General features: G+C 37.8%; 2 protein-coding genes across 5 annotated transcripts in view; one reads left to right on the top strand and one right to left on the bottom strand.

Annotated features, from left to right (window-relative positions):
* The window catches only part of LOC141386375 (uncharacterized), a 506,139-nt gene that overhangs the window by 96,966 nt on the left and 384,173 nt on the right, over positions 1 to 25,000 (bottom strand). The window lies entirely within an intron of this gene.
* Positions 2,371 to 25,000, top strand: part of znfx1 (zinc finger, NFX1-type containing 1) — a 33,025-nt gene continuing 10,395 nt past the window's right edge. Inside the window, exons 1-10 of one of the 4 annotated variants that reach the window (XM_021477327.3) lie at positions 2,371 to 2,398; positions 4,619 to 4,683; positions 7,614 to 9,169; positions 9,259 to 9,545; positions 10,610 to 10,848; positions 16,685 to 16,807; positions 17,099 to 17,247; positions 21,564 to 21,707; positions 23,569 to 23,680; positions 24,090 to 24,355. In XM_021477327.3, coding sequence (XP_021333002.1) covers positions 4,620 to 4,683; positions 7,614 to 9,169; positions 9,259 to 9,545; positions 10,610 to 10,848; positions 16,685 to 16,807; positions 17,099 to 17,247; positions 21,564 to 21,707; positions 23,569 to 23,680; positions 24,090 to 24,355 — 2,940 coding nt within the window. In that variant the 5' untranslated portion in view covers positions 2,371 to 2,398; position 4,619. Of the gene's footprint in view, positions 2,399 to 4,395; positions 4,684 to 7,613; positions 9,170 to 9,258; positions 9,546 to 10,374; positions 10,503 to 10,609; positions 10,849 to 16,684; positions 16,808 to 17,098; positions 17,248 to 21,563; positions 21,708 to 23,568; positions 23,681 to 24,089; positions 24,356 to 25,000 lie in introns of those variants that run through there. The other 3 variants (XM_021477326.3, XM_073954701.1, XM_073954702.1) reach the window with 3 other exon arrangements.

Here is a 25,000-nt window from a genome sequence, read left to right as displayed (position 1 = left end):
GCTCTTCAGTAATAGTTTATTTGCAAACACAAAAGCTGTGAAGGTCTAAAAATCTTGTTTGCAAACTATCTGTCGGTAAATAACCTACATAATGAATGTAATGTCATTTTAAAGCAGCTATTTTTTTTTATTGAAATTGCATTTGTACATATAGTATAGTCAACGTTTGATGTGTTTTTAAAAATCGTCCAAAGATAAGAATGAGGGTTGTTCAATAGATTAAGGACAACTTTGATCAAAGGTTTTGAAGCACTTCTTATGTTGACTACTGCATATACATGATATTTCTACTCTGTTTGAGGAGGCTTTGTTTATTTACTTTTGATTTAACTATAAGCTTATCTAAGGACAAAAATCCTAAATAAACTCTAAATTGTTTAGTTTTATTGTAATAAATGTATGCTTCCCTTCTATTTGTTTGATTTGACTCTGAAATACATTTTAAAATTCAGCGATATTTTGGTAAATGAGGTTGAAATTTAAATATTCTGTATATTCAATTTAAATTACAAATATTATTGAGCGTCACACTTGTATTTATACTTGAGTATGTATTTTTTACTTTATTTATAGTAGTTTTTATGAAAACAACACCCAATGGCGTACATCATGTACAGTTTGAATTTTTTTTCTTTCTTTTTTTTTTTATATTTCCCAAATGATGTTTAACAGAGCAAGGAAATTTTCATGGTATGTCTGATAATATTTGTTTTCCTGGAGAAAGTTTTGTTTGTTTTATTTTGGCTAGGATAAAAGCGGTTCTTAATTTTTAAAAACCCATTTTAAGGTATTATTAGCCTCTTTAAGCTATTTTTTCCCCGATAGTCTACAGAACAAACCATCATTATACAATAACTTGCCTAATTACCCTAACCAGCCCTAGCCTAATTAACCTAGTTAAGCCTTTAAATGTCACTTTAAGCTGTATAAAGTGACATTTAAAGGCTTAATTAGGTTAACAGGTTAGGGTAATTAGGCAAGTTATTGTATAATGATGGTTTGTTCTGTAGACTATCGAAAAAAAAAAGTTAGCTTAAAAGGGCTAATAATTTTGTCCCAAAATGTTTTTTTTTTTTTTTTTTAAATTAAAAACTGCTTCTCCAGAGGAAAGAATATTATTTAAAATGTATATATATATGCTTCTTCCAGTCTCCGATTGTACTAGTTGGTCAGAAGTGTCATCTGTGCTATTTCTTCCTTTATAGTTAGCACTTCAGTACCTTGTCTTTGTCCTCTTTAAACTCTGTATAGAAAGTGCCTCTGTCATCTTTCATGTTTCTTCTCATTGCTAATAGCTGTTTTTGTGAGCACAGGAATTTCTGAATATGTAAGTAAGTTTTTGTGTCTTTCACAATTAGTGTCATTAAACCATCTAGACATTACAATGTTTATGTTAATTGGGATTTAATAATAATAATAATAATTATATATATATATATATATATATATATATATATATATATATATATATATATATATATATATATATATATATATAATTTTTTTTTTTTTTTTTAATTTCCACTTATTTCCCCCCACAATTGTTTCAAGACGCAACTATTGATCTATATATATATATATATATATATATATATATATATATATATATATATATATATATATATATATATATATATATATATATATATATATATATACACACACACACACACACACACACATACAGTTGAAGTCAGAATTATTGTATGTCTGATAATGTTTTTTTTTTCTTCAGGAGAAAGTCTTATTTGTTTTATTTCGGCAAGACAAAAAGGAGTTTTTAATTATTAGCCCCTTTAAGCAATTTCTTTTTTTTTATATAGTCTACAGAACAAACCATTGTTATACAATAACTTGCCTAATTATCCTAACCTGCCTAGTTACCCTAAATAACCTAGTTAAGCCTTTAAATGTCACTTCAGGCTGTATAGAAGTGTCTTGAAAAATGTCATCATGGCAAAGATTAAAATATTAAAATCAGTTATTAGAAATAAGTTATTAAAACTATTATGTTTAGAAAGTGTTGAAGAAATCTGCTCTCTGTTAAACAGACATTTGGGGAAAAATTAAACAGGGGTGTTGTTTTATTTTTGTTGACCCTGAAACACTATCAAATGAATTATGTTTGTAATAATTATATTTTCATTTCTCTTTCGTATCTCCCCCTTTTTTATGAGCCTCCACCATTGATCCTATATATTGACAGTTTAGAAACTTACGACAGGTTATCTCTAACAGATCTCTCCAAGGCAACTGCTGCTATTTATCGTGTATCACTTTCGGTTCTGACTCACTGCTGGTCTGCCCCGCCCACAGCACGAGAAACGAAACTAGAGCAGCATTTAAAGCCGCTGAGGAGATGAAGAAGACGCAGTATCACTGAAGACACCAGACGCAGGTGAGTGCTTGACATCATATTAAAAAACAATCGGTTTGTTTACTAACTTATCTGTATATCCTGGTGACATTCGCTGCCGCTGTTGTTTTCATTCTTCTCAAAGACAGCGGAGTTTGTTTGTGTTCATCCTGCTCATTTCCGGAAGTACATTAGTCACGCAGTCATTTATTCTTTCAGTGTCTATTTTTAAATAAAGAATAATATTCTCAGTATACAATATATTGTTACCTTATAATAAAACTTAATTCAACATTTTAATCAATCAAATAATACCTGTATACAATTGTATTAAATTATCGTTGCAATATTATTATAGGCTTTTATTTTGTATAGGTTATTTGCGAAATTAAGTTTGTTCTTTAGACTGTGTTGATATTTGTACAACAGATGAGAGAAAGATCTAACAGTTCAACAGCGCGTCCTATCAGCATTTTACTAAGCAGAATGAGGTTAGCTATTAAAAGTGAGCAGGCCTGTCGGACATCATGAACTGGCTATGTATGTGAATAAATAGCCTTTATAATGGATCTTTTTATCTATCCATCTATCATCTAGTATAGATATACATATAGATATGTATGTTTATTTATATACACTCACTGGCCACTTTATTAGGTACACCTTACTACAACCGGGTTGGACCCACTTTTGCCTTCAGAACTGCCTCAATCCTTCATGGCAAAGATTCAACAAGGTCCTGGACAAATTCCTCAGATTTTGCTTCATATTGACATGGGAGCATCACGCAGTTGCTGCAGATTTGTCGGCTGCACATCCATGATGCCAATCTCCTGTTCCACCACATCCCGAAGATGCTCTATTGCAGTGGTTCTCAAACTTTTTTCATCAAGTACCACCTCAGAAAAAAATTGTCTCTCCAAGTACCACCAAAATGAGCAGTATTGAAATACAGTAGCGTAATAGGCCCAGTAAAGCAGCTACAACTCTGCACAGTTAAAAAAAACGTGGCAGATTACCTCAGAAATATAGGCTATATGTAATATATGACATGTTATATACATAATTTTTTATACATTTTGAAATGTGTGTAGCATGTACATGACATATTTCATTCTTCCGCGTACCACTAGAAGGAAGCCTGCGTACCACTAGTGGTACACGTACCACAGTTTGAGAACCACTGCTCTATTGGATTGAGTTCTGGTGACTGTGGAGGCCATTTGAGTACAGTGAACTCAATGTCATGTTCAAGAAAGCAGTCTGAGATGATCTACGCTTTATGACGTGGTGTGTTATCCTGCTGGAAGTAGCCATCAGAAGATGGAGACACTGTGCTCATAGAGATGGACATGGTCAGCAGCAATACTCAGGTAGGCTGTGGCGTTGACACGATCCTTTTTTTGGTACTCATGGACCCAAAGTGTGACAAAAAAGTATACCCCACACCATTACACCACCACCACCACCAGCCTGAACATTTGACACAAGGCAGGATGGCGCTATGCTTTCATGGTGCTGACGCCAAATTCGACCCTACCTTTCTTCCCCATTTTGATGCTCAGTTTGAACTCCAGCAGATCGTCTTGACCATGTCTACACGCCTAAATGGATTGAGTTGCTGCCATGTGATTGGCTGATTAGAAATTTGCATTAACGAGCAGTTGGACAGGTGTACCTAATAAAGTGGCCGCTGTGTGTATAATGTGTGTGTGTATGCATATAAAAGTGTTTGTGCAGTGTGTATGTATTTTTTTGAACCATTACAGTGATTAATGAAATTTCAATCAACTCTATTCATTGTTAGAGAGATATTAGTGTTCTGATGACTTTTTAAAAATATTCTCAAATCTTTTTCAGTGATTTAATACATACATGCTATTTAAGATAAATAATTATGTTAATCAAAATATGCTACTGATTTACTATTCTATAGTATAGCGTAGTAGTACATCTACATTAGAAAAGAGACAATATGACTAAGCATTTCATGTCATGCAGACAATCTGACTTCACTGTCATATTCATTAATATTTCAGAGGACTGTGTGATGCTGTTCATCCAAATTTATTTGAGAAATCAACTGTAATGGAAGATTCAAGAAATGTACTAAAGTTACAGAGAAAATTTAGACAAATCAATGCATTAAATCCAGGATTTCAGAGACTATGGGAAAGGAAATGTACTGCAGGTGTTTACAAAGAAAAATAGTCCTGATTATCCCTGTGTATAACTAATGTGCAGAAAATAAATTTACTATAGAATGGCAAATCCAAGAGGAGGACCACAAAGAGGAAGAGGGGGCTTCAGTGTTCCTCCAAGAAGAGGTAAAAGTCTTTCTTCAAACTATTTTGCTGCTCTTTTAGAGCTGTGGTGAAAAAAACACTTGAGATATTCCATTCTGAGATTTTCAAAATGCATTGCTATTCTTTTTTAGGGTAATTTTTAACAGCAGATGGCGCTCTAGGGCAGTTTTTAACTGCAGATGGCACTCTAGGGCAGTTTTTAACAGCAGATGGCACTCTAGAGCAGTTTTTAACAGCAGATGGCACTCTAGGGTAGTTTTTAACAGCAGATGGCACTCTAGGGCAGTTTTTAACAGCAGATGGCACTCTAGGGCAGTTTTTAACAGCAGATGGCACTCTAGGGCAGTTTTTAACAGCAGATGGCACTCTAGGGCAGTTTTTAACAGCATATGGCACTCTAGGGCAGTTTTTAACAGCAGATGGCGCTCTAGAGTAGTTTTTAACTGCAGATGCCACTCTAGGGCAGTTTTTAACAGCAGATGGCGCTCTAGAGTAGTTTTTAACTGCAGATGGCACTCTAGGGCAGTTTTTAACAGCAGATGGCGCTCTAGAGTAGTTTTTAACTGCAGATGGCACTCTAGGGCAGTTTTTAACAGCAGATGGCGCTCTAGAGTAGTTTTTAACTGCAGATGGCGCTTTAGGGTAGTTTTTAACTGCAGATGTGCACTAAGGCAGTTTTTAACTAGAGATGGCACTCTAGGGTAGTTTTTAACAGCAGATGGCACTCTAGGGCAGTTTTTAACTAGAGATGGCACTCTAGGGCAGTTTTTAACAGCAGATGGCGCTCTAGAGTAGTTTTTAACTGCAGATGGCACTCTAGGGCAGTTTTTAACAGCAGATGGCGCTCTAGAGTAGTTTTTAACTGCAGATGGCACTCTAGGGCAGTTTTTAACAGCAGATGGCGCTCTAGAGTAGTTTTTAACTCCAGATGGCGCTTTAGGGTAGTTTTTAACTGCAGATGTGCACTAAGGCAGTTTTTAACTAGAGATGGCACTCTAGGGCAGTTTTTAACAGCATATGGCACTCTAGGGCAGTTTTTAACAGCAGATGGCGCTCTAGAGTAGTTTTTAACTGCAGATGGCACTCTAGGGCAGTTTTTAACAGCATATGGCACTCTAGGGCAGTTTTTAACGGTAACGGGTTTAATTTGGGACGGGAGCGGGCTGTCTAGCAATATCGCGGATATTGCTATGCGAAAGAGAGAGAGAGAGAGAGAGAGACAGAGAGAGAGAGACAGAGAGAGAGAGAGACAGAGAGAGAGAGAGAGAGAGAGAGAGACAGAGAGAGAGAGACAGAGAGAGAGAGAGAGAGACAGAGAGACAGAGAGAGAGAGACAGAGAGAGACAGAGAGAGAGAGAGAGAGAGAGAGAGAGAGAGCGAGCGAGCGAGCTTTGCCTGTGTGTGTGCGCTTGGTGCTTGTGTGTGTGTATGTTAGTGCGCGCGCGAATGAGAGAGAGAGAGAGCTTTCCCAGATAGCAAAATACACTCGGGCCAGTTCCGGCTAGATTCTCGCCTGCCGGAGACTTACCACTCAGCCCGGCTCCGGCTGCCGGACTCCGGATGCTTGTGGACTCACTGCCCGATTCCGGCCCGAATCAATCAGGCCAGATGCGGTGGCCGTAAGCGAGCCGACGCTGCCGCATCCGCGCCGGAATCGGCCAGAGAGTAATGTGCGCTGCGGCCTGGAGCTGGCACGACTCAGTATTTATATACCTTTATATAAAACCTTTTGGTATTACATTGGTACTTGATACATGGTATTACAAGCCTTTGAGTTGATATAACAGCAAACGCCTGTGTGTCTGCTTGGTGCTTGGTGCTTGTGTGTGTGTGTGTGTGTGTGTGTGTTAGTGCCCTATGAGAGAGTGATTTGTCTGTGTGTGTGTGCTTGGTGCTGTGTGTGTGTTTGTTCATACAGACAGCGTGGCTGTCTGGACTGTATAGCTGGGGGATTTTCGGTTTTGCTCTCCCCCGCTCTTTAGCAGGATCGGGCGCGGCGGCCAGAAAATGGGGCGGGTCGGGCAGCGGGACAATGAATTCTTAATATAAGCGGGAGCGGTCGGGTTCGGACTAAAACCTGGCGGGTGCGGGCGGGAGCGGGATTCAAAATGTAGTCCCGCGCAGATCTCTACACTAAGGCAGTTTTTAATAGCAGATGATGCTCTAGGATGGTTTTTTACAGTGGATGGTGCAGCGCACTAGGGCAGTTTTTAACAGCAGATGGCACTCTAGGATGTTTTTTTACAGTGGATGGCGCAGCGCACTAAGGAAGTTTTTAACAGCAGATGGTTCTCTAGTGTAGTTTTTAATAGCAGAGGGCGCCATAGGCCAGTTTTAAAAGCAGATGGCACTTTAGTGTAGTTTTTACTAGCAGATGGTGCTCTAGGGCAGTTTTTAACAGCAGATGGCGCTCTACATTAGTTTTTAACTCAAGATGGCACTCTAAGCTAGTTTTTAGTAGCAGATTGTGCTTTAGGCTAGTTTTTAACTGCAGATGACGCTCTAGAATAGTTTTTAACACAAGATGTCACTCTAAGCTAGTTTTTAGTAGTAGGTTGTGCTTTAGGCTGGTTTTTAACTGCAGATGCCACTTTTGGGTAGTTTTCAACAGCAGATGGCACTCTAGACTAGGTTTCAATTGCTACCAAGGAAGAGTAATTGTATGTTTGCTGAATAACGCAAGTTGGTTTTTATGAACACTCTTGTAATTTTCTTACATTTATAATTTTAGTTTCAAGTGGTATTTGTGAGATATTGGATGCTAGCAGAGTTTAGCTGTTTGTAAAGCATACAGTGCTACCTGCTGTTAAAACTAATCTCAGAATCGATTCAAGAGAGAATAGCAATTGGGTTTTGAAAATCTCTGAATTAATGCAGACTCAATTTCTCAAAGCTTTTTTTTTCTTACATCTTTGTACTTGTTAATTATACTACACAATTTTATTTAACAGATGGTTCTGTGCCTGGCCACAGACAAGCTAGTGTGTCTCCCAATCGAAGAAGAGGAAGTGGGGGAAGAGGGGAAGGAGGAGGAGGAAGAGGAGGTGGGGGAGGAGGAGGAAGAGGTGGAGGAATAGGAGGTGGGGGAAGAGGAAGTGGCCAAGGAGGAAGAGGAAGAGGAGGTGGACGAGGAAGAGGAAGTGGAGGAGAAAGGGACGGAAGGGGTCGAGGTGATAGAAGTCACCAACACACTGGTGAAAGTACAAACAGCCTGTGGGAAAGATGGACAGATGGAATAACTCAAAGTGCAAGAGGAAGAGATGGAAGAGGACAGAGGAAAGGGGAAAATAAGCAACATCATCAGGGAAATGCTGTCCACCGTCCTATAATAATGGGAGGTGCGACACATTTACCTTCACCTTACCAAGGGAAATTTGGGAGATCTCTTCCTGGGTTGATGCAATTAAACCTGACCCCATCTTCAATGCAACAACCCATGAATTCAAGACACGACCTTGAAGGCATGAGTCTCCAAAGAACAAGTGGAGGCATGAGTGATTTAAGAGCCAGTCCACAAGGTGAAGCACGAACAGAATCTCAAAGAGGTAGAGGTGGTCATTGGAGAGGAAGAGGGAGAGATGGCCCCCCTGAGGTACGCACACTTGGGTATAAAACACTTGAAGGTCTGCTTGAGAAAGAAGCATCCGAGGTGGCCATCACTCTTTCATCTAGCACTGGACTTAGGAATCTGCTTGAGGAAAAGGTGATGAGAAATGACTTGGTGCAGCTGGTCTGTCAGGTTCTCTGCAAGGCCTTCCAGTCTCGAATTGATCGTAATACAGTGATGCACTTGGCTCGTGTCGTCAAGGACTCTCAGTTTTTTCTTAGCATTCTGCCACATCATGTAACTGGAATGATGTCAGATTACATGCCAGCCCGAAGAGATCAGTATCCCCAGCATTTGAGCAACATCATCAGCCTTGTCTCTGATGTTCTCAACATGTTTCCACAAAGTTCTGTGCATTCCGTCTCCATGTTGGTGACTCTTTTGAAACCAACCATCAATCAATTGCGTGCCTCTGGTGTGGATGTTCTCGCCAATACTGATCAGGACTTGGAGAGGGTGCAAGGTTTGGTAAACCATCTCCAAGAGAAATCAAGGGAAGGCACCTTGCGCTCAGATAAATACTCATTCCTAACAGCTGATGAAGATGCCCCACCTGGGGAGGAAGACTTCAGGATGATGAGCATTTATCCCTCGTTTGAGGAGTTCCACCTTGATCAGAAGCCTTTCTTGAGGCCGAACATAATCTCTCAAAGTTTCCCTAATGCTCGGATTTATTTAGACACACACTTTCGACTTCTGCGTGAAGATTTTGTGAGGCCACTGCGGGAGGGTGTCAAGGAGCTTTTGAGGATACACCATACTGAGAAAACTAATGGAATACCAATGAAAAATAGGCAATTTGATGACATCAGGGTCTACTTTGACACCCGAGTGATTTTACCACTTTGCACATCAATGGGAATTGCCTACAAAGTGAAGTTTGACACAAGGCGCCTTCAGGTAATTCCAAATTACAAGTCTCTTTCCTATTGTCTGAGAGAACTCAATGTTCCTACAGTTAGTTTATTTCATTATAACTTCAATTGCAGTTTGTCCGTTGGGAAAATTCCAAACGCCTGCTTTACGGATCCCTTGTCTGCCTCTCCATGGACAACTTCGAAACCTTCCTGTTTGCCACTGTAACCGATCGCGACCCAAAGCTACTGAGACAGGGAGAGGTGAATCTCTGTTTTTCTCCTGACAGCAGAGCCGCTCTGGCCAGGGTTCAGCCCTCAGACTCATTCCTGATGGTCGAGACAACGGCTTATTTTGAGGCCTACCGATATGTCCTAGAGGGTCTCCAGGAGCAAGATGAGAATGATGTTCCCTTTCAAAGGTATGCAGATGTTAAATAAACATAAGTCTTGCTTATATGTGCAGAATTCTGTGGGTAGTTGAGGTATTTGTAATGTTTTAGAGCAGGGGTGCTCAATCCTGTTCCTGGAGATCTACCTTCCTGCAGATTTCAGTTGCTACCATTATCAAACACACCTGCCTGTAATTATCAAGTGGTGTTTAGGTCCTAATTAATTGGTTCAGGTGTGTTTGATAAGGGTTGCAACTGAAATCTGCAGGAAGGTAGATCTCCAGGAACAGGATTGAGCACCCCTGTTTTAGAGTGTTTGATTGCTCATGGGTGGAATTTAGGTGAATTCAAGTAAAAAGAGCTTACTGCGAGAGAGCTTAATTCTACCTTTCTAGGTCATTGCAGTCTGATTTAGATGTTCTGGGTGGTTTCCAGAGTGACTCTATTTGGTTTCTAGTCAGATGAGCTCTCTGCAAAGTCTTGTTGTTGGATCCAGATCTGAACAATAGTAATTTTTTAGATCATTTGGCTTGTTTTCCAGTTTTCATACCTCCTGAAGGTAATAACTCCAAAAATGTGTGGGCATTATACATAATCAACCATTTGTGATATGTGGGAAGGTGGGAATCTATAGAGAATGGTCAAAACAATGCAAATATGCACATATATTATGGGTCTTTCAAGTGGCTGTGCACACGCTGATTGTTTTTTGACAACAAAGTACCATGAAAGAGATTAGACCAGGGGTGTCCACACTTGGTCCTTGAGGGCCGGTGTCCTGGAGAGTTTAGCTCCAACCCTAACCAAACACACCTGAACCAGCTAATCAAGCTCTTCCTAGATACATTAGAAACTTGCTGGCAGGTGTGTTGAAGCAAGTTAGAGCTAAACTATGGAGGACACCGACCCTCCAGGACTGAGTTTGGACACCCATGGATTAGAAGCAAAATCTGCACATTTAGGCAATATCCTGGATGTGTTTGGAATGTATGTTTACCTCAAGAAATAATCTGTAGGCATATGGCATACACCGCATCAAACCTTTTTTCTCTTTGAAATTCTAACATGAGAATTGTGAAATGATGTTGTTGTAGGTACATTGTGGAATGCAAAACAGATGTAGATCCTCCAGCTTATCTCCTGGTGGAAGGAAGGTCATATGATCTGTCATGCATCGCAGCAGAAGGGCAGGGGAAGATTCCACCCTTCAATCCTTTGACCCAAAATGCCTGGCCTGATGAGGAAAAAATGGGTCTCGATGAAAGCCAACTTCAAGCACTTAAACTGGCCTTAACCAAAGAGTTGGCCATTATACAAGGACCACCAGGAACAGGTAATTAATCTGTTATCGTATAGATATGGGGTTTAATGTGGTATACTAATTGATTTGTTTAAGTGAGGATATTGTTAAAAGGGCAAGGGCAATAAGGAGACTGGGGTTCTGTACCAAGCTGATTTAGTGGGGCTGAGTGAATATACTGTTTATGGGTCAAGATACCATAACAACATCTCTGGCTTTAGGTTTTAAAGAGTAGATCAGGGATATCAAACTCAATTCATGTAGGACCGCATCCCTGCACAGTTTAGTTCCAACCCTGCTACAAACACACTTAAGCTGTGGTCACACTGGGCTTTTCCTCCCATAGACTTCCATTTATACGCACGCGAATGCGTCAGACCGGAAACGCAGGGTCATGCGTCTAGTTTCGCAGGTTGCTGCGGTGCAAAGTTCAAGCTTGGTGGACTCTGACCTGCAAAATTTCATCACTTGACTGCGTGAGACCAATCGAGGATCAAAACATGACCTCTCTGGACAGAAATTTAATACATGGAGCCATCGCTCGCTTTTTTTAATGTCTAATAATCTTGTTTAATCCCGCCCCTTTTCGCAGTGCCGCATGACAGAATATCGCACACACAAACTCTAGTGTGACCGCACCTTCACCTGTAGGTTTCAAACAAGCCTGAAGGACTCAATTAGTAGGATCAGGTGTGTTTAATTAGGGTTGGAACTAAACTGTGCAGCGCTGCGGCCCTCCAGGAATTGAGTTTGGCATCCCTGGAGTAGATAATATTGGTATTTTTAGTTTTGTAGCATAGCTGTCTTTCAATGTAAAGTTTTTTTTTTACCTGCTATCAAAGTACGTCAGCATGATCAAAGTAATATGTTTGCATATTCCCTATCTGTCTGTGAACACAATAGACATGCAAAGAATAATCAAAACAAACTTGGCCAGCTGACCTACTAAGGCATGGGCCGGTATAAGATTCTGACGGTATCTTATAAAAATATTGCAATATCGATATCACAGTATTGTGCTCACTGCTCTAAAATGTATTCTTTTTAAATGTCTGGGTAAAAACAGGGTGTCTGCAGGTTTCATCACGACGATTTAGGACTTTTTTAAAGACCCTTTTAAGACAGTTATCAAGGAAATTTCAGACTATTACAGGGTAAAACACTAATAATTTTTTGTAATAGCCAGTGGGTTTTTTTTACTTGCCCAATTAAAATAAAAATTATGTTATTTCTTAGCCACTTATTTTAAATAATGTGTCAAAACAAGCAAACTCTAGTTATATACTTACATAGTTTTAGTAGCACAATCTTTCTTTAAAAAAAGACAAGTTTTATAAGCTATAATAACACACACACACACACACACACACACACACACACACACACACACACACACACACACACATATATATATATATATATATATATATATATATATATATATATATATACACGCACACACGCACACACACATATATATATATATATATATATATATATATATATATATATATATATATATATATATATATATATATATATATATATACGCACACACACACACACACACACATATATATATATATATATATATATATATATATATACACGCACACACACACACACATATATATATATATATATATATATATATATATATATATATATATACGCACACACACACACACACACACACATTAGGGCTGCACGATATATCGTTTCAGCATCGAAATCGCGATGTGCGCATCCGCGATAGTCACATCGCAGGAGGGTGCGATGCAAAAAAAAAAAAAAAAAAATTATATATATATTATGGGTGGAGCCGAACCGAAATACGGTATTCGGAAAAGCAGGAATAGCATGTTTTTAGAAATACTTATTTCAAACAATACTTGATAAATTATTTGTATTTGGGAACAAGAAAAACATTATATCAAAAAGCTGTGTTTCCTCATGAGACCGTAGTGCATGCCCGCGTGAGTGAGTGAGTTAGTGAGTGAGACGTTCAGGAGTCGGTGGGCGGGGTGGGGCCGGGGTAAGGAGACTGAGCAGGCTGCTTCTCTATACAGCAACAGAGAAGGCTTGGCAGAGCGAAAAATACTTTTCTGCATTACTATTTTTGTTTATTTTATCATACTAAAATAACACGTGACAGAAGTTCACTCAAAAGTGAAAGTTCTTTCTGTTATTAATTACTAACACTCCCGTCATTCCTACTACTTTTAGAACATAAATTTTGATATTTTACTATATGAAAATGCAATGCAGTTATGAAAATTGAGAAATTAAAGCAATACAGAGATCTGGTCCCCGCGTCAGGTCAGGGTGCAACCTTAAAAACGCAGACGCGGCGGAGGCGCACTAAACTCACACGGGAAAGAACTGGGCATTCAATTAATGTTTTAGTGAAATAATTCTTTAAATACAGCTCTTTTGATCTCTAAAGGGGAAAAAAGCAAAAGAAATTTGTCGTTAAATTAATTTTAGCAAAGACGCAACTGTCATTTTCACATTCGTTTTTCAGTTAGGGATTTGGTCTATTAGAGTAACCTAATAAAATTATTTTGTTGAACACTGTAGTCTACACAATAATCGATATTATAATTTATTATATACATTAGCTATTATTAAAACTAAACTATACAAGTGATAAAACAAAACCCTTTTTAATGTTTGCTTTCATTTTGACACCGCTTACAGTTGTAATAAGAAACATCACATTATGCAGAATCATGCAGTCTCAAGTTAAAAACACCTTTTGAGTTTAAATATGATCAGCCTGCCAAGTCAAGTTTACAGTGTCATAAATGAAATGGGTAGCATGGGTAAAGGGCATTTGCCCAGCACACAACCTCATGCGCTGCAGGTAGGCTGAATGATAATCTTTAAAAATATATAGGCTATGCAATACAAAACTTTAAACATTTATTCATTTTTAATGAAAAGAAAAGAAATCAGGAGAGTAAAATATAATTTAAACCACTGGTCTGGCGCTGATACTTTATTGTTTGTATCCAGAAGAAGGGGAAAAAAGCAGATGAAAACCTGGCTGGGGAGACGGCGATAACATATCAGTTCTTCAGCAAAGATCACGACATCATTGTGATGCGTTTATCATACAACGCAGTTCGTGCTTATAATCATTAATATTAACTAGTATTAATTCTCTCTCTAGACTTAGTTTTAGGGCTTGTTCTTGTCGGCGCAATATAGCCTCGGCTTACTGCACGTACGAATCCGATTGTGAAGAATGATTAAGCGCTTGCATTTTTTATAGCATCCTTTTCGCAAGTTATTCATTTGTTTTGTTTTTTAAGTGGTGCGAACATTATTTACTGGCAAACATGTTCCTCGATCTCGTACATCAACAAATAATGTAGCCTACTTAAGTTAATTTACCTTTTATGTAAAAATTAAGGAATAACCGAATTTAATATTAATAAATAAAACATCCGTATAAACGTACATGTTTATTTTTGAACTTTCGTTAATAAAACAACACAAAACTAATTATAAATATTGTAGTTAAATATTAAATTACTTTAACTGCTTGAAACTGTATAATAATAACAATTAAACGTTACATTTTTAAGAACTTAACAAATAGTCTAAATGGCACTTCACTAATCAGTGTAATAATATTATAAATAATAATAATTATAAGTAAAAAGAAAATATTAACCTAGTAACAATATAAGTCAGATGTTTAAAAAAAACAGCGTAGTTTCTCTCCACCTTTTGTAGTCATATTTTAAATTATTTGCCAGAAAAACTAACATGTTGACTTTGTCCGGTTTAAGTGAAGAATGGGGTTATAATGTTTCCAGCAATACACTGTCAGACGGTGTGCTTGTAGCGAAAATGCACAGACAGGTTACTTTTTCACAACCATGCGAGAGAGGGCTTCTCCTTCTGTTCCGCCGCCCGCATTTCTCGCAACGCAGGTTTCTCTACGCTGCGGAGCGGCGCGTTCTTAAATAGTTACCAAATAGCCTATGCTCAATTTCTCATCAATGTCTTCCATTTATCACTTTCTCTTTTGTATCTAGCCATTTTTGCAAATGCCTCTGCCATGCCTGGCTGAGCTGGGCTTCTGCGTTTAGAAGACAGGAGTTGATTAAGCCTACATGGCTTTTTTTCCCTCGCCGTCAATCGCCACTAGCTTGCATGGTTCGGGACCCGTGGATCTGCGTATCGATGGATTTGCTCCTCAGTGTTTGGACTCTCAGCACTCAGCAGTGAATATTAAAACACACTTTATTTAAAACCCCCATACAAAAAGCTTAATCCAAATTGATTCGTTCACCTTTCTTGGTCGGCACGAATCCAAAATGTTCCCAGATGTAAGAGTTCGTTTTCTAACAAGATTCATGGTTGAACTTGAACTTGCTGAATCGCGCCTAATTTATATTCTAACAGATATGTAATACTTGGCAACATAACAGTAATTTGTGTTTTAAAGTGCGTGACTTCACGTACTACGGCCGGTGGCAATGGATGAGGTGGCAATGACCACCGCGGTGACGCGGTTGTCATGGTGACCGTCACAGCCCTAGTTTTAAGTATATATATATATATATATATATATATATATATATATATATATATATATATATATATATATATATATATATATATAAAATATCGCAATATATATCGCAGGGGAAAAAAATATCGCAATGTCAATTTTTTCCAATATCGTGCAGCCCTAACACACATATATATATATATATATATATATATATATATATATATATATATATATATATACATACATACACGCGCACACACACACACACACACACACACACACATACATATATATATATATATATATATATACACACACACACACACACACGCATATGTGTATATATATATATATATTTAATTAATTTATTTTTTTAATGTAATTTTGTTCTTTAATGTTCAATAAAGTATTTTCAGAATTCTGATGTCTAAATCAAGATCAGTATTTAGTTTGAAGGTACCTACACCTTTAACTTCTTGATTATTTTAAAATGCTATTTAAAAAAAAAAGGGATTTTTTGGTGTAATTTACTAAATCAACACACACACTCACAATGAGAGACTAATCTAAAATCTTTTCACAAATGCAATGTAGCTTAAACCATATTAAATTAAAGACAATCAGAACGTCTCAAAGTTTTACAAGCTATAATAAACAACATTAATGCACAACATAAATTTATGCATAACAACACGGAGAACTTTTAAACAAATGTTATTGTAAGGATGTAAGAGACAATTAAACCAAACAGCTAAATAGTTAATAAATGTTAATTTTGTTCAAGGTTTTGTTAGATGGATTTGTTGGTTGTACTGATTGGCTATAGCTTTACATGGACAATTAGTGAAAATTAAGACCTGTTTAAAAGTATTTAAAACCCACAACAGCATCCTTTGGATATCTGTTCTGCTAGCGATTGCTATTTTCCTAAAAAGCTGAAAAAAAAGTAAATAAAAAAATCCTACACATACCTTTGAAACAATATAGTAGAAAATTTTGGTGGTTTGAAAACCTTGACATTTCAAAACTGCTGTATACCTTGAAAACAGTTATCGTCCCATGCCTAGACCAATTACAGTTGGCTAAGTAAGGGAGGGGTTTACAAACCTTCTGCTCAGATAATTGATTTAAATGAACTGTATCAACATCATTGCAAACTGGTTCTAATACTAAATGCACATTCTAAAAAATTACAATGTTTTCTGACATTAGATGCATTCAAAGCTCTTGTTAGAGACTCAACACAATATTGGGATATTTAAAAATCCCAAGTTCTGAATTACTAAGACTCATGGTAAAACAAATGTTTGAATGTCCTGTTTGTGTTCTTGTTTGCAGGCAAGACGCATGTAGGACTGAAGATAGCTCAGGCTTTGCTAAAGAACCACGAGGCCTGGTCAAATGGTTGCCCTATGCTGGTGGTCTGCTATACCAATCATGCTCTTGACCAGTTTCTGGAAGGTATGGCGCTATGCATGCATACAGCATCTCATAGTTATAAGACCTTGTAGCTTATTTCTCTGTGCTTTGTGGGTAGTAACAGAAACAAATGGGATGGGATTCCCCATAGGTCACAAATGAGATCTCATGTGAAAAAGACGTGAGTCGTGAGTCGTGAAGCACTTCTTACAAGAACACAAGAACATAAGATTTAAGTTGTGATGTCTTCTCCAGAGAGATTTGGATTAATCCAGTGAAGTTTAACTCTATATATTTATGAAATTATAAGATATTTAACAACTTTTGTCGCAGGTATCCATGGCTTCCTAAAAGATGGGATTGTGAGAGTTGGAGGACGAAGTAACAGTGAAACTCTGAAGCGTTTCGGTCTAAGAGAGTTGACCAGGTTCAAAGACTTCCGCAAAAATTTGCCGCAGCACCTGAGAAGAGCTCATCATGAAGTAAGCCATTTATTATACCAGGGCTCGAAATTGCGACCATTTTGGTCGCATATGCGCCCGAAATTTAAGCTATGCAACCTCGTAATATATATTGGGAGCATTCGTGCGACTGCATGTAATGATTGTAGTGGGACCTGTTTTGGTTTTTTCTAAAAACGTGGTAAAACTGCTATATTGGTTCATATTAGCTGTCAATCACTCAAGACTTTCCGCTGTCAGATGACAGGGTGTGAGCTTTTGTGACCGCGGGGAATGCAAACGGCTGAAGAGTGAAAAGTATACTGAATCTCGATGCGTTGCATGCGCTGCGTGTTCAGCCAACACAATCTGATGGCAATTCGTAACTTTTTCATACGTTTCCTTGTGAGATCAGGCTGCAACAGCGCAAATGTCCGCTACAACACCATCGCCGAAGAAGCTCGCCTTTACTGAGTTTAAACTGATGCGGGTTATAACAAAGAGCAGTATTGCGCCGGTGGTCATCGGGAGAATCCTGCTCTGCCTGCTCATATATTGGGCCGGCTGACTCGCATGCTTTTCCGCAAACACAGAAAAATGTAATTCAGCGCGTAACAAGGCTGAGCATTAAAACAACACCAACCGAAACCAAAACTTTTAAAAGTGAGACTTTTCCTCCTTTCTTTTGTCCGCTCTTTCTTGAGGTGTTTATTATTTTTCTATTTAATTACTGATGACTGCTTTGCAGCTTGCAGCATTGAATTGAATGATTTATTATATTATTATTAGTTTTGTAGCAGAACTATTATTTATTAAATTGACATGCATATAAAAACAATAGTACAAAATAAATATTTCTTACTGCAATGCTTCATTTGTGTTTGATGCAAACCATCAATTTATTTTTCATAAAGTAACAGACTTTATATAGCAGATAACTTACATTAAAGCACATTCAAGGCAGCATGATGATGAGAAATATAATTCATTATTAGTATTATTGTCATCGTTGTCATCATTAATATTTTATAATTATTCAACATTCATTTTGATTTTGACAGTTGTTTCTGGGTTTTGTTAGTCCCAGTTGATGTTGTTTTCAAATACAATAAATCCCTTAATATGCTACTTGTCAAATACATCATTCATTTTTGGTGGGTGCTCCTACTTTTCTTCTGGTGCTCCTAATTTTTTTCTGGTGCTCCTAATTTTTTTTCTGGTGCTCCTAATTTTTTTTCTGGTGCTCCTAATTTTTTTCTGGTGCTCCTAATTTTTTTTCTGGTGCTCCTAATTTTTTTCTGGTGCTCATAATTTTTTTCTGGTGCTCCTAATTTTTTTCTGGTGCTCCTAATTTTTTTCTGGTGCTCCTAAATATTTCAGGTTGGGAGCACCGGTGCTACCAAGTAAGAAAGTTAATTTCGAGCCCTGTATACTATTGTATCATGACATTTAATTTTATTTCTTAAATTAGTTGTAATTATATAAGAGCAGTTCATTTGCAAAACAGATAAGTCTGTTCTTAGAACTTTTCAGTAATTGTGTTTTTTTTTTTCAATTGATCGTGTGTAAAAATATATTAAAACTATTTATTTAGGTGGTCCGGTGGTTAGTACTGTTGCATTACAGCAGGGGTGTCCAAAGTTGGTCCTGGAGGGCCGGTGTCCTGCTGATCTTAGCTCCAACTTGCTTCAACACACTTGCCTGGAAGTTTCTATTATACCTAGCAAGCTTGTTCAGGTGTGTTTGATTAGTGTTGGAGCTAAACTCTCCTGGACACGGCCCTCCAGGACCAAGTGTGGACACCCCTGCCTTACAGCAAGAAGCTCACTGGATCAAGTCCCGGCTGGGCCAATTGGCATATCTGTGTGGAGTATGGGTTAGGGTTAGCATGCTCCTCCCATGTTGGTGTGGGTTTCCCCCGGGTGCTCTGGGTTCCCCCACAGTCCAAACACATGCACTAAAGGGGAATTGATTTACTAAATTGGCCCAAGTGCATGTGTGTGTGAATGTGAGTGTGTATAGGTGTTTCCCAGTACTGGGTTGCGGCTGGAAGGGCATCCACTGTGTAAAACACTTCATTTTAATGGTCCATTTGAATATTAGTAGACTGTCTGCTTAATGATACTGCTCCTTCAACAGACATTTAACTGACTGTAAAAACTTTGGAGGTACATGTCAACTTACACTAATCCCAACTCCAACCCTAACCCCAACCTAACAGTCTACATATAATCTAATGAGAATTAGTTGGCATGTAGATGCAATGTAACTTAATTTTAACATGCGCACCATCAAAATAAAGTGTGACCAAAACGTATGCCGGAATTTTTGCCGGTTCATTCTTCTGTGGCAACTCTTGAAAAAATAAAAACTAAGCTGAAGGAAAATGAATAAATGAAGTATTTATGATTATAATTATTTATTTTTTAATAATGTTTTTTGTAATAGTGCTCTTCAGTACACAACATGATCATGAATAGGCATGGGAGGGTAAATGTTTTCAAGGTTTACCGTGGTTTGGAAAACTTTCTGCTATACCATTCCTTAGCCATGTGTAAGATTTTTTTAGATACATTTTTATTTATTACATTTTTTTAGGACAACAGTATCTCCAGAAAAAAAGATATCTAAAGATGCCATTTTAAATTGTTAAAGAAATACGTGTTTTCGAAACGAAGACAGCAGAAGTCAGTGATTCAATTGAATTATTTAGCCTGACATGTTTACAGTTCCAAAACATTTGAAAAGTTTCTCAAAATAAAATATATTGCTTTCAATGGGAAAAAAACAGACATTTAAAAAGAATATATTTTAGAGCAGTAATCACAAAACCCCGAAACCATGTAACTGATATTTTTATCCAAAGTTACCATACTGTCAGAGTCTTATACCGGCCCCTGCCTAGTCATGAATTCCAAAACAAACAAAAAAAATACTAAAATTGTTTTCGCAAATAAACTCTTCATGTAAATAATAATATTTAATAATTATATTTACTACTCTTACTAAATACATTTAAATTTAAATTTGCTAATACAATAATTGATTTGAAAAAATAAAAAAGCATTTTTTCAAATGACAAAAATTATGATTTTTTTTATTATTTATTATTATTTTTTAATTATTTATTTTTCCTCTTTTTTAAATAGTGTAACCAATATTCATCCTGAGTAATTTAATTGATGGCATGTGTATCACACGTGTGTATTGACGTATTGCATTACATCTTGGTCACAAGCCTCTTTAACTGCATTGAAGCCTATTGACTCAATATATAAACAAGCAGTTAAAATGATGGACTTAAAGCCTATGCGATGGCATCATTGTGATGTTTTATGTAAACAAAACCTTTTTAGTTTTGATAGTTTTATTTAATTTAGTTATCTTGAATTGGTTTTTAAATGTTTAAATAATCATGTTCCAATCCTGAATCAATCCAATCGGAATCAAACCTCCCACAGAGTTACACGGGCAACTGCTAATGGTGACTGTCTAGTGCCAAAGTGTAAGACCTCGTTTGGTCAATCTGTCTTCTCTGTAAAGGAAGCCAAACTGTGGAATGATTTACCGGTTAGCTTAAAATCAGAAAGTAGTAAAAATATTTTTAGAAGTTCATTCATTTTCTTGTCGGCTTAGTCCCTTTATTAATCCAGGGTCGCCACAGCGGAATGAACTGCCAACTTATCCAGCAAGTTTTTACGCAGCGGATGCCCTTCCAGCCACAACCCATCTCTGGGAAACATCGACACACACACATTCACACGCACACACTCATACACTACAGAAAATTTAGCCTACCCAATTCACCTGTACCGCATGTCTTTGGACTGTGGGGGAAACCGGAGCACCCGGAGGAAACCCGCGCGAAGGCAGGGAGAACATGCAAACTCCACACAGAAACGCCAACTGAGCCGAGGTTCGAACCAGCGACCTTCTTGCTGTGAGGCGACAGCACTACCTACTGCGCCACTGCCTCACCCTATTTTCAGTAGTGCTCTGGTTAAAAACAAAACAGCAGTGTTTGCACAGTCTACTGTTAGTTGGTTGGATCATGTTGCCTTTGCTTTTGCCTGCAGTAATTTTATGTAAAGAATTATAATGTTGTGTATGTTTTTATTATATTTCCATCTTGTCCATTTTTTTAAGCCTCCTGTGGACAGGTGTTGAGAATTAGCAAGTTTGCTAAAACACTTAAATGCATTTGGTTGTCCAGTGTAATTGTGATGTCCACGTCAAATAAATAAATAAATATTATAGTCTTAAATAAAATAAAATTAAAATGTCAGAAGACACATCTAAAGGTTATATCTAATAACATGTCTATGATATTTGTAATGAGTTTTGCTGTATGTCCACAGATCAGCAATAATATGCAGGAAGCAGAAACTCTTTTAAAGGCGCAGTCGGCTCAGCTTGAGTGCAGCTTGCGAGGCGTCCTCAAAGAAGACTTCTTGGAAAAGTACATCTCTGAACAGCACTGGCACAGTCTGTGTCTACAGCCTGTGAGTCAAAACATTCTCAGTATGAAGCTAGATTTTACATTATGATGTTTTTTTTCTGAAAACCTGAGATATGCAGCTGCACAGGTTAAAGGCACAATATGAAAGATTTCATTTTTCATTCAAGTTTTCCCAAAACCTCTAGTGCAGTGTAATATATTTTGCTGACTTGTGTACTTACATTGTCCTAAATGTTTTGAAGAACGTTCAAATCAAGCAAAAATCCTCAATTTTAGCGAGTGAGATGGAGTGATTGCTGTGTGTTTATGCTAATGCCGTCACACACCATTTATTTACAGTTTGGTTTTCTAATAAAAAAGGACCGAGGCTTTAATATGTTGTGTGTTTTATTAGACTGCACAGATCAGCGTTATTAAAGAAGACTAAAATATATTCAGTCTGATAAAACAGAGCTGTTTTTTCCACATGATCATGGGCTGAAGAACTGTAGGCTGTGGGTTGTTGCATAATAATTTCTTCACTTCTTTCAGTCTTATTCTGCGTCATACTTCCATGGTATTAAGTATTGAATATTACGGCTAATCAACATGATTTCTGCAGTAAGTTGATGTAATAAGATGGAATGAAGACTACAACTCCCATGAGTCCACCCTCAGTCACTGCATCATCAAACTTAACCTTTGTTTGTTGTGAATATGCGCCATCTAGTGGTGAAAATTACTTATTGTGCCTTTCAGAAAAACAACTTCACTGCTTTTTAATAAATAGTATTATTCCAATACGGATATTTACTTCTCTGACACAATGACCAGTATGTTTATTCATAATTAATAATACATCTTATCTTCCAAAATATTTATATAAAAAAATAACAACAGCATTCAAGGGTCACACTTTATTTTGATGGTGCGTATGTTGAATTTAAGTTACATTGCATCTAAATGGCAACTAATTCTCATTAGATTATAAGTAGACCGTTAGGTTGGGGTTAGTGTGAGTTGACATGTACTTGCAAAGTTTCTTATAGTCAGTTAAAGGTCTGTTTAGAAGCAGTATCAGCAGATATTAAGCAGACAGTCTACTAATACTCGAATGGGTAACACTTTATTCTGATGGTCCATTTAAGTATTCTGCATTTTAATCATTACTTTCTAAACTTAGAAATCAAATTATGCATTTAACTTTTATCTTATGAAGATATATTATTGGAGACACAGAGTAAAGCCTGATATTTATAGTCAAAGACAAAATTATTAGTCCTCCTGTGAAACAAATTTTATTTTTTAAATATTTCCCAAGTGATGTTAAACAGAGCAAGGAGACTATTGCACAGCATTTCATAGTATATTTTTCTTCTTGAGAAAGTCATTTCTTTTAGACCAAAGGTGGGCAAACTACGGCCCGCGGGCCATATGCGGCCCGCTGAATAATTTCATCCTGCCCGCGAGAGAGTTTTATAGTATACAACTTATATAGTGGATAAGTTGGCGGTTCATTCTGCTGTGGTGGCCCTCAGATTAATAAAGGGACTAAGCCGAAAAGAAAATGAATGAATGAATGAATGTATATGCATTTTTTTGCAAGTAATGTGCTTTATCAAATTCAAATTCAAAGTCAAAGTGTGTTTTATCAGATATCACTTAATTGCATATTTTTTCTCGGTTTGGGTTTCTCAATAACATTAAGACCCATTTTTCCTCTTATTTTCATCCAATATCTTGTCTACGTTTTCAGTAAACTGTTGCTTTTCAAGATTATTTCTGTTTCTGATCATTAATTTAAGGCATGCAGATATCAAGCTGTGAATCTGGTGGCTTGAAATATATTTATTACTTTTCCCTGAGCAATTTTCATAACTATGTGTGTGTGTGTGTGTGTGTGTGTGTGTGTGTGTGTGTGTTAGTTGAGTGATGGATTTGAGACTGTGGGGAAGAAGAAGCCTTCAATGATGGCAGAATGGCTCGGCATCGGATTCTCCTTGTTTTTTCAGGGGCCACAACAAACAGATGGAGAAGGTGAGAGATCGTCTGTATGATTTAAAACGCCCTTTACACACTCTTTTGATATTCATTGTAATGTAATTAGGCATAGGGCGTCACGGTAGCACAATCGCCTCACTGCAAGAAGGTCGCATATTCTCCCCGTGTTTGCATGGGTTTCCTCCGGACCCCCCACAAGTCCAAAGATATGCACTATAGGTGAATTGAGTACGCAAAATTTTCTGTAGTGTATGTGTGTGAATGGGAGTGTATGGGTGTTTCCCAGTTCTGGGTTGCAGCTGGAAGGGCATCCGCTGTGTAAAACATATGCTGGAATAGTTGGTGGTTCATTCCGCTGTGGCGACGCCTGATAAAGGGACTAAGCCGAAGGAAAATGATGAATGACGTAACTTGTTAAATTCAGCATGTCTGTCTTCTTTGTCAGTGGCGGAAGATGAAGACGGAGCTCAGCTGGAGGAAGAGGAGCTGATAGATATCGATGAAGAGGCAGATCTGATCCAGGCAGAGAGGATAGTGGTGGACGCTGAACACGGAGATAAAGACAAGTATAAGCTGAAAGTAGAAGAGAAGAACATCGCTGCCATGGCGGAGCTGATGCTGGCTTTAAACCTGAATGATGCTGAAGCACAGCCGGGCCAGAACCAGACACAGACTCACGGTCATGCTCAGGCTGATGAACAGGAATGGCAGGTATGAATATTCATACATTAAGTAATATAAGGAGCAACATGGTGGCTCAGTGCTTAGCCCAGCAAGAAGGTCGCTGGTTCGAGTCTTGGCTTGGCCAGTTGGCATTTCTGTGTGGAGTTTGCATGTTCTCCCGATGTTGGCATGGGTGTCCTCCACACTCCACAACACATGCACTATAGGGGAATTGGATGAACTAAATTGGCAGTAGTGTATGAGTGTGTGTGTGTACATAAGAGTGAGTATGGGTGTTTCCCAATACTGGGTTGCAGCTGGAAGGGGATCTGCTGTGTAAAACATATGCTGGATAAGTTGGCGGTTCATTCTGCTATGGAAACTGTTGATGAATAAAGGGACTAAGCTGAATGAATGAATGAATAAATAACTAATATATTATATAATCAAATATTAGTTCTGGCCAAAAATTAATCGCATGCAAAATAAAAGTTTGTGTTGACATAATTTAAGTGTGTGTGCAGTGTATATTTAATATAAACATGTAAGTGCATGTGTAACCCCACCGGTCCTTCGCCACCTAACCTGCTCTGAGCTGGTATCGAACCGGCGACCTCCCGCATGGGAGTTGGTTGCTCCACCAATGAGGCTGAAGACCATGGCCTCTAGCAATTGTGGCTAGAGCACCTTTAG

This window comes from Danio rerio, chromosome 6 (assembly GCF_049306965.1).
Source record: "Danio rerio strain Tuebingen ecotype United States chromosome 6, GRCz12tu, whole genome shotgun sequence".
Taxonomy (NCBI): domain Eukaryota; kingdom Metazoa; phylum Chordata; class Actinopteri; order Cypriniformes; family Danionidae; genus Danio; species Danio rerio.
Note: the sequence above shows the minus strand (reverse complement) of the source record. Positions and strands in the feature narration are given on the sequence as shown.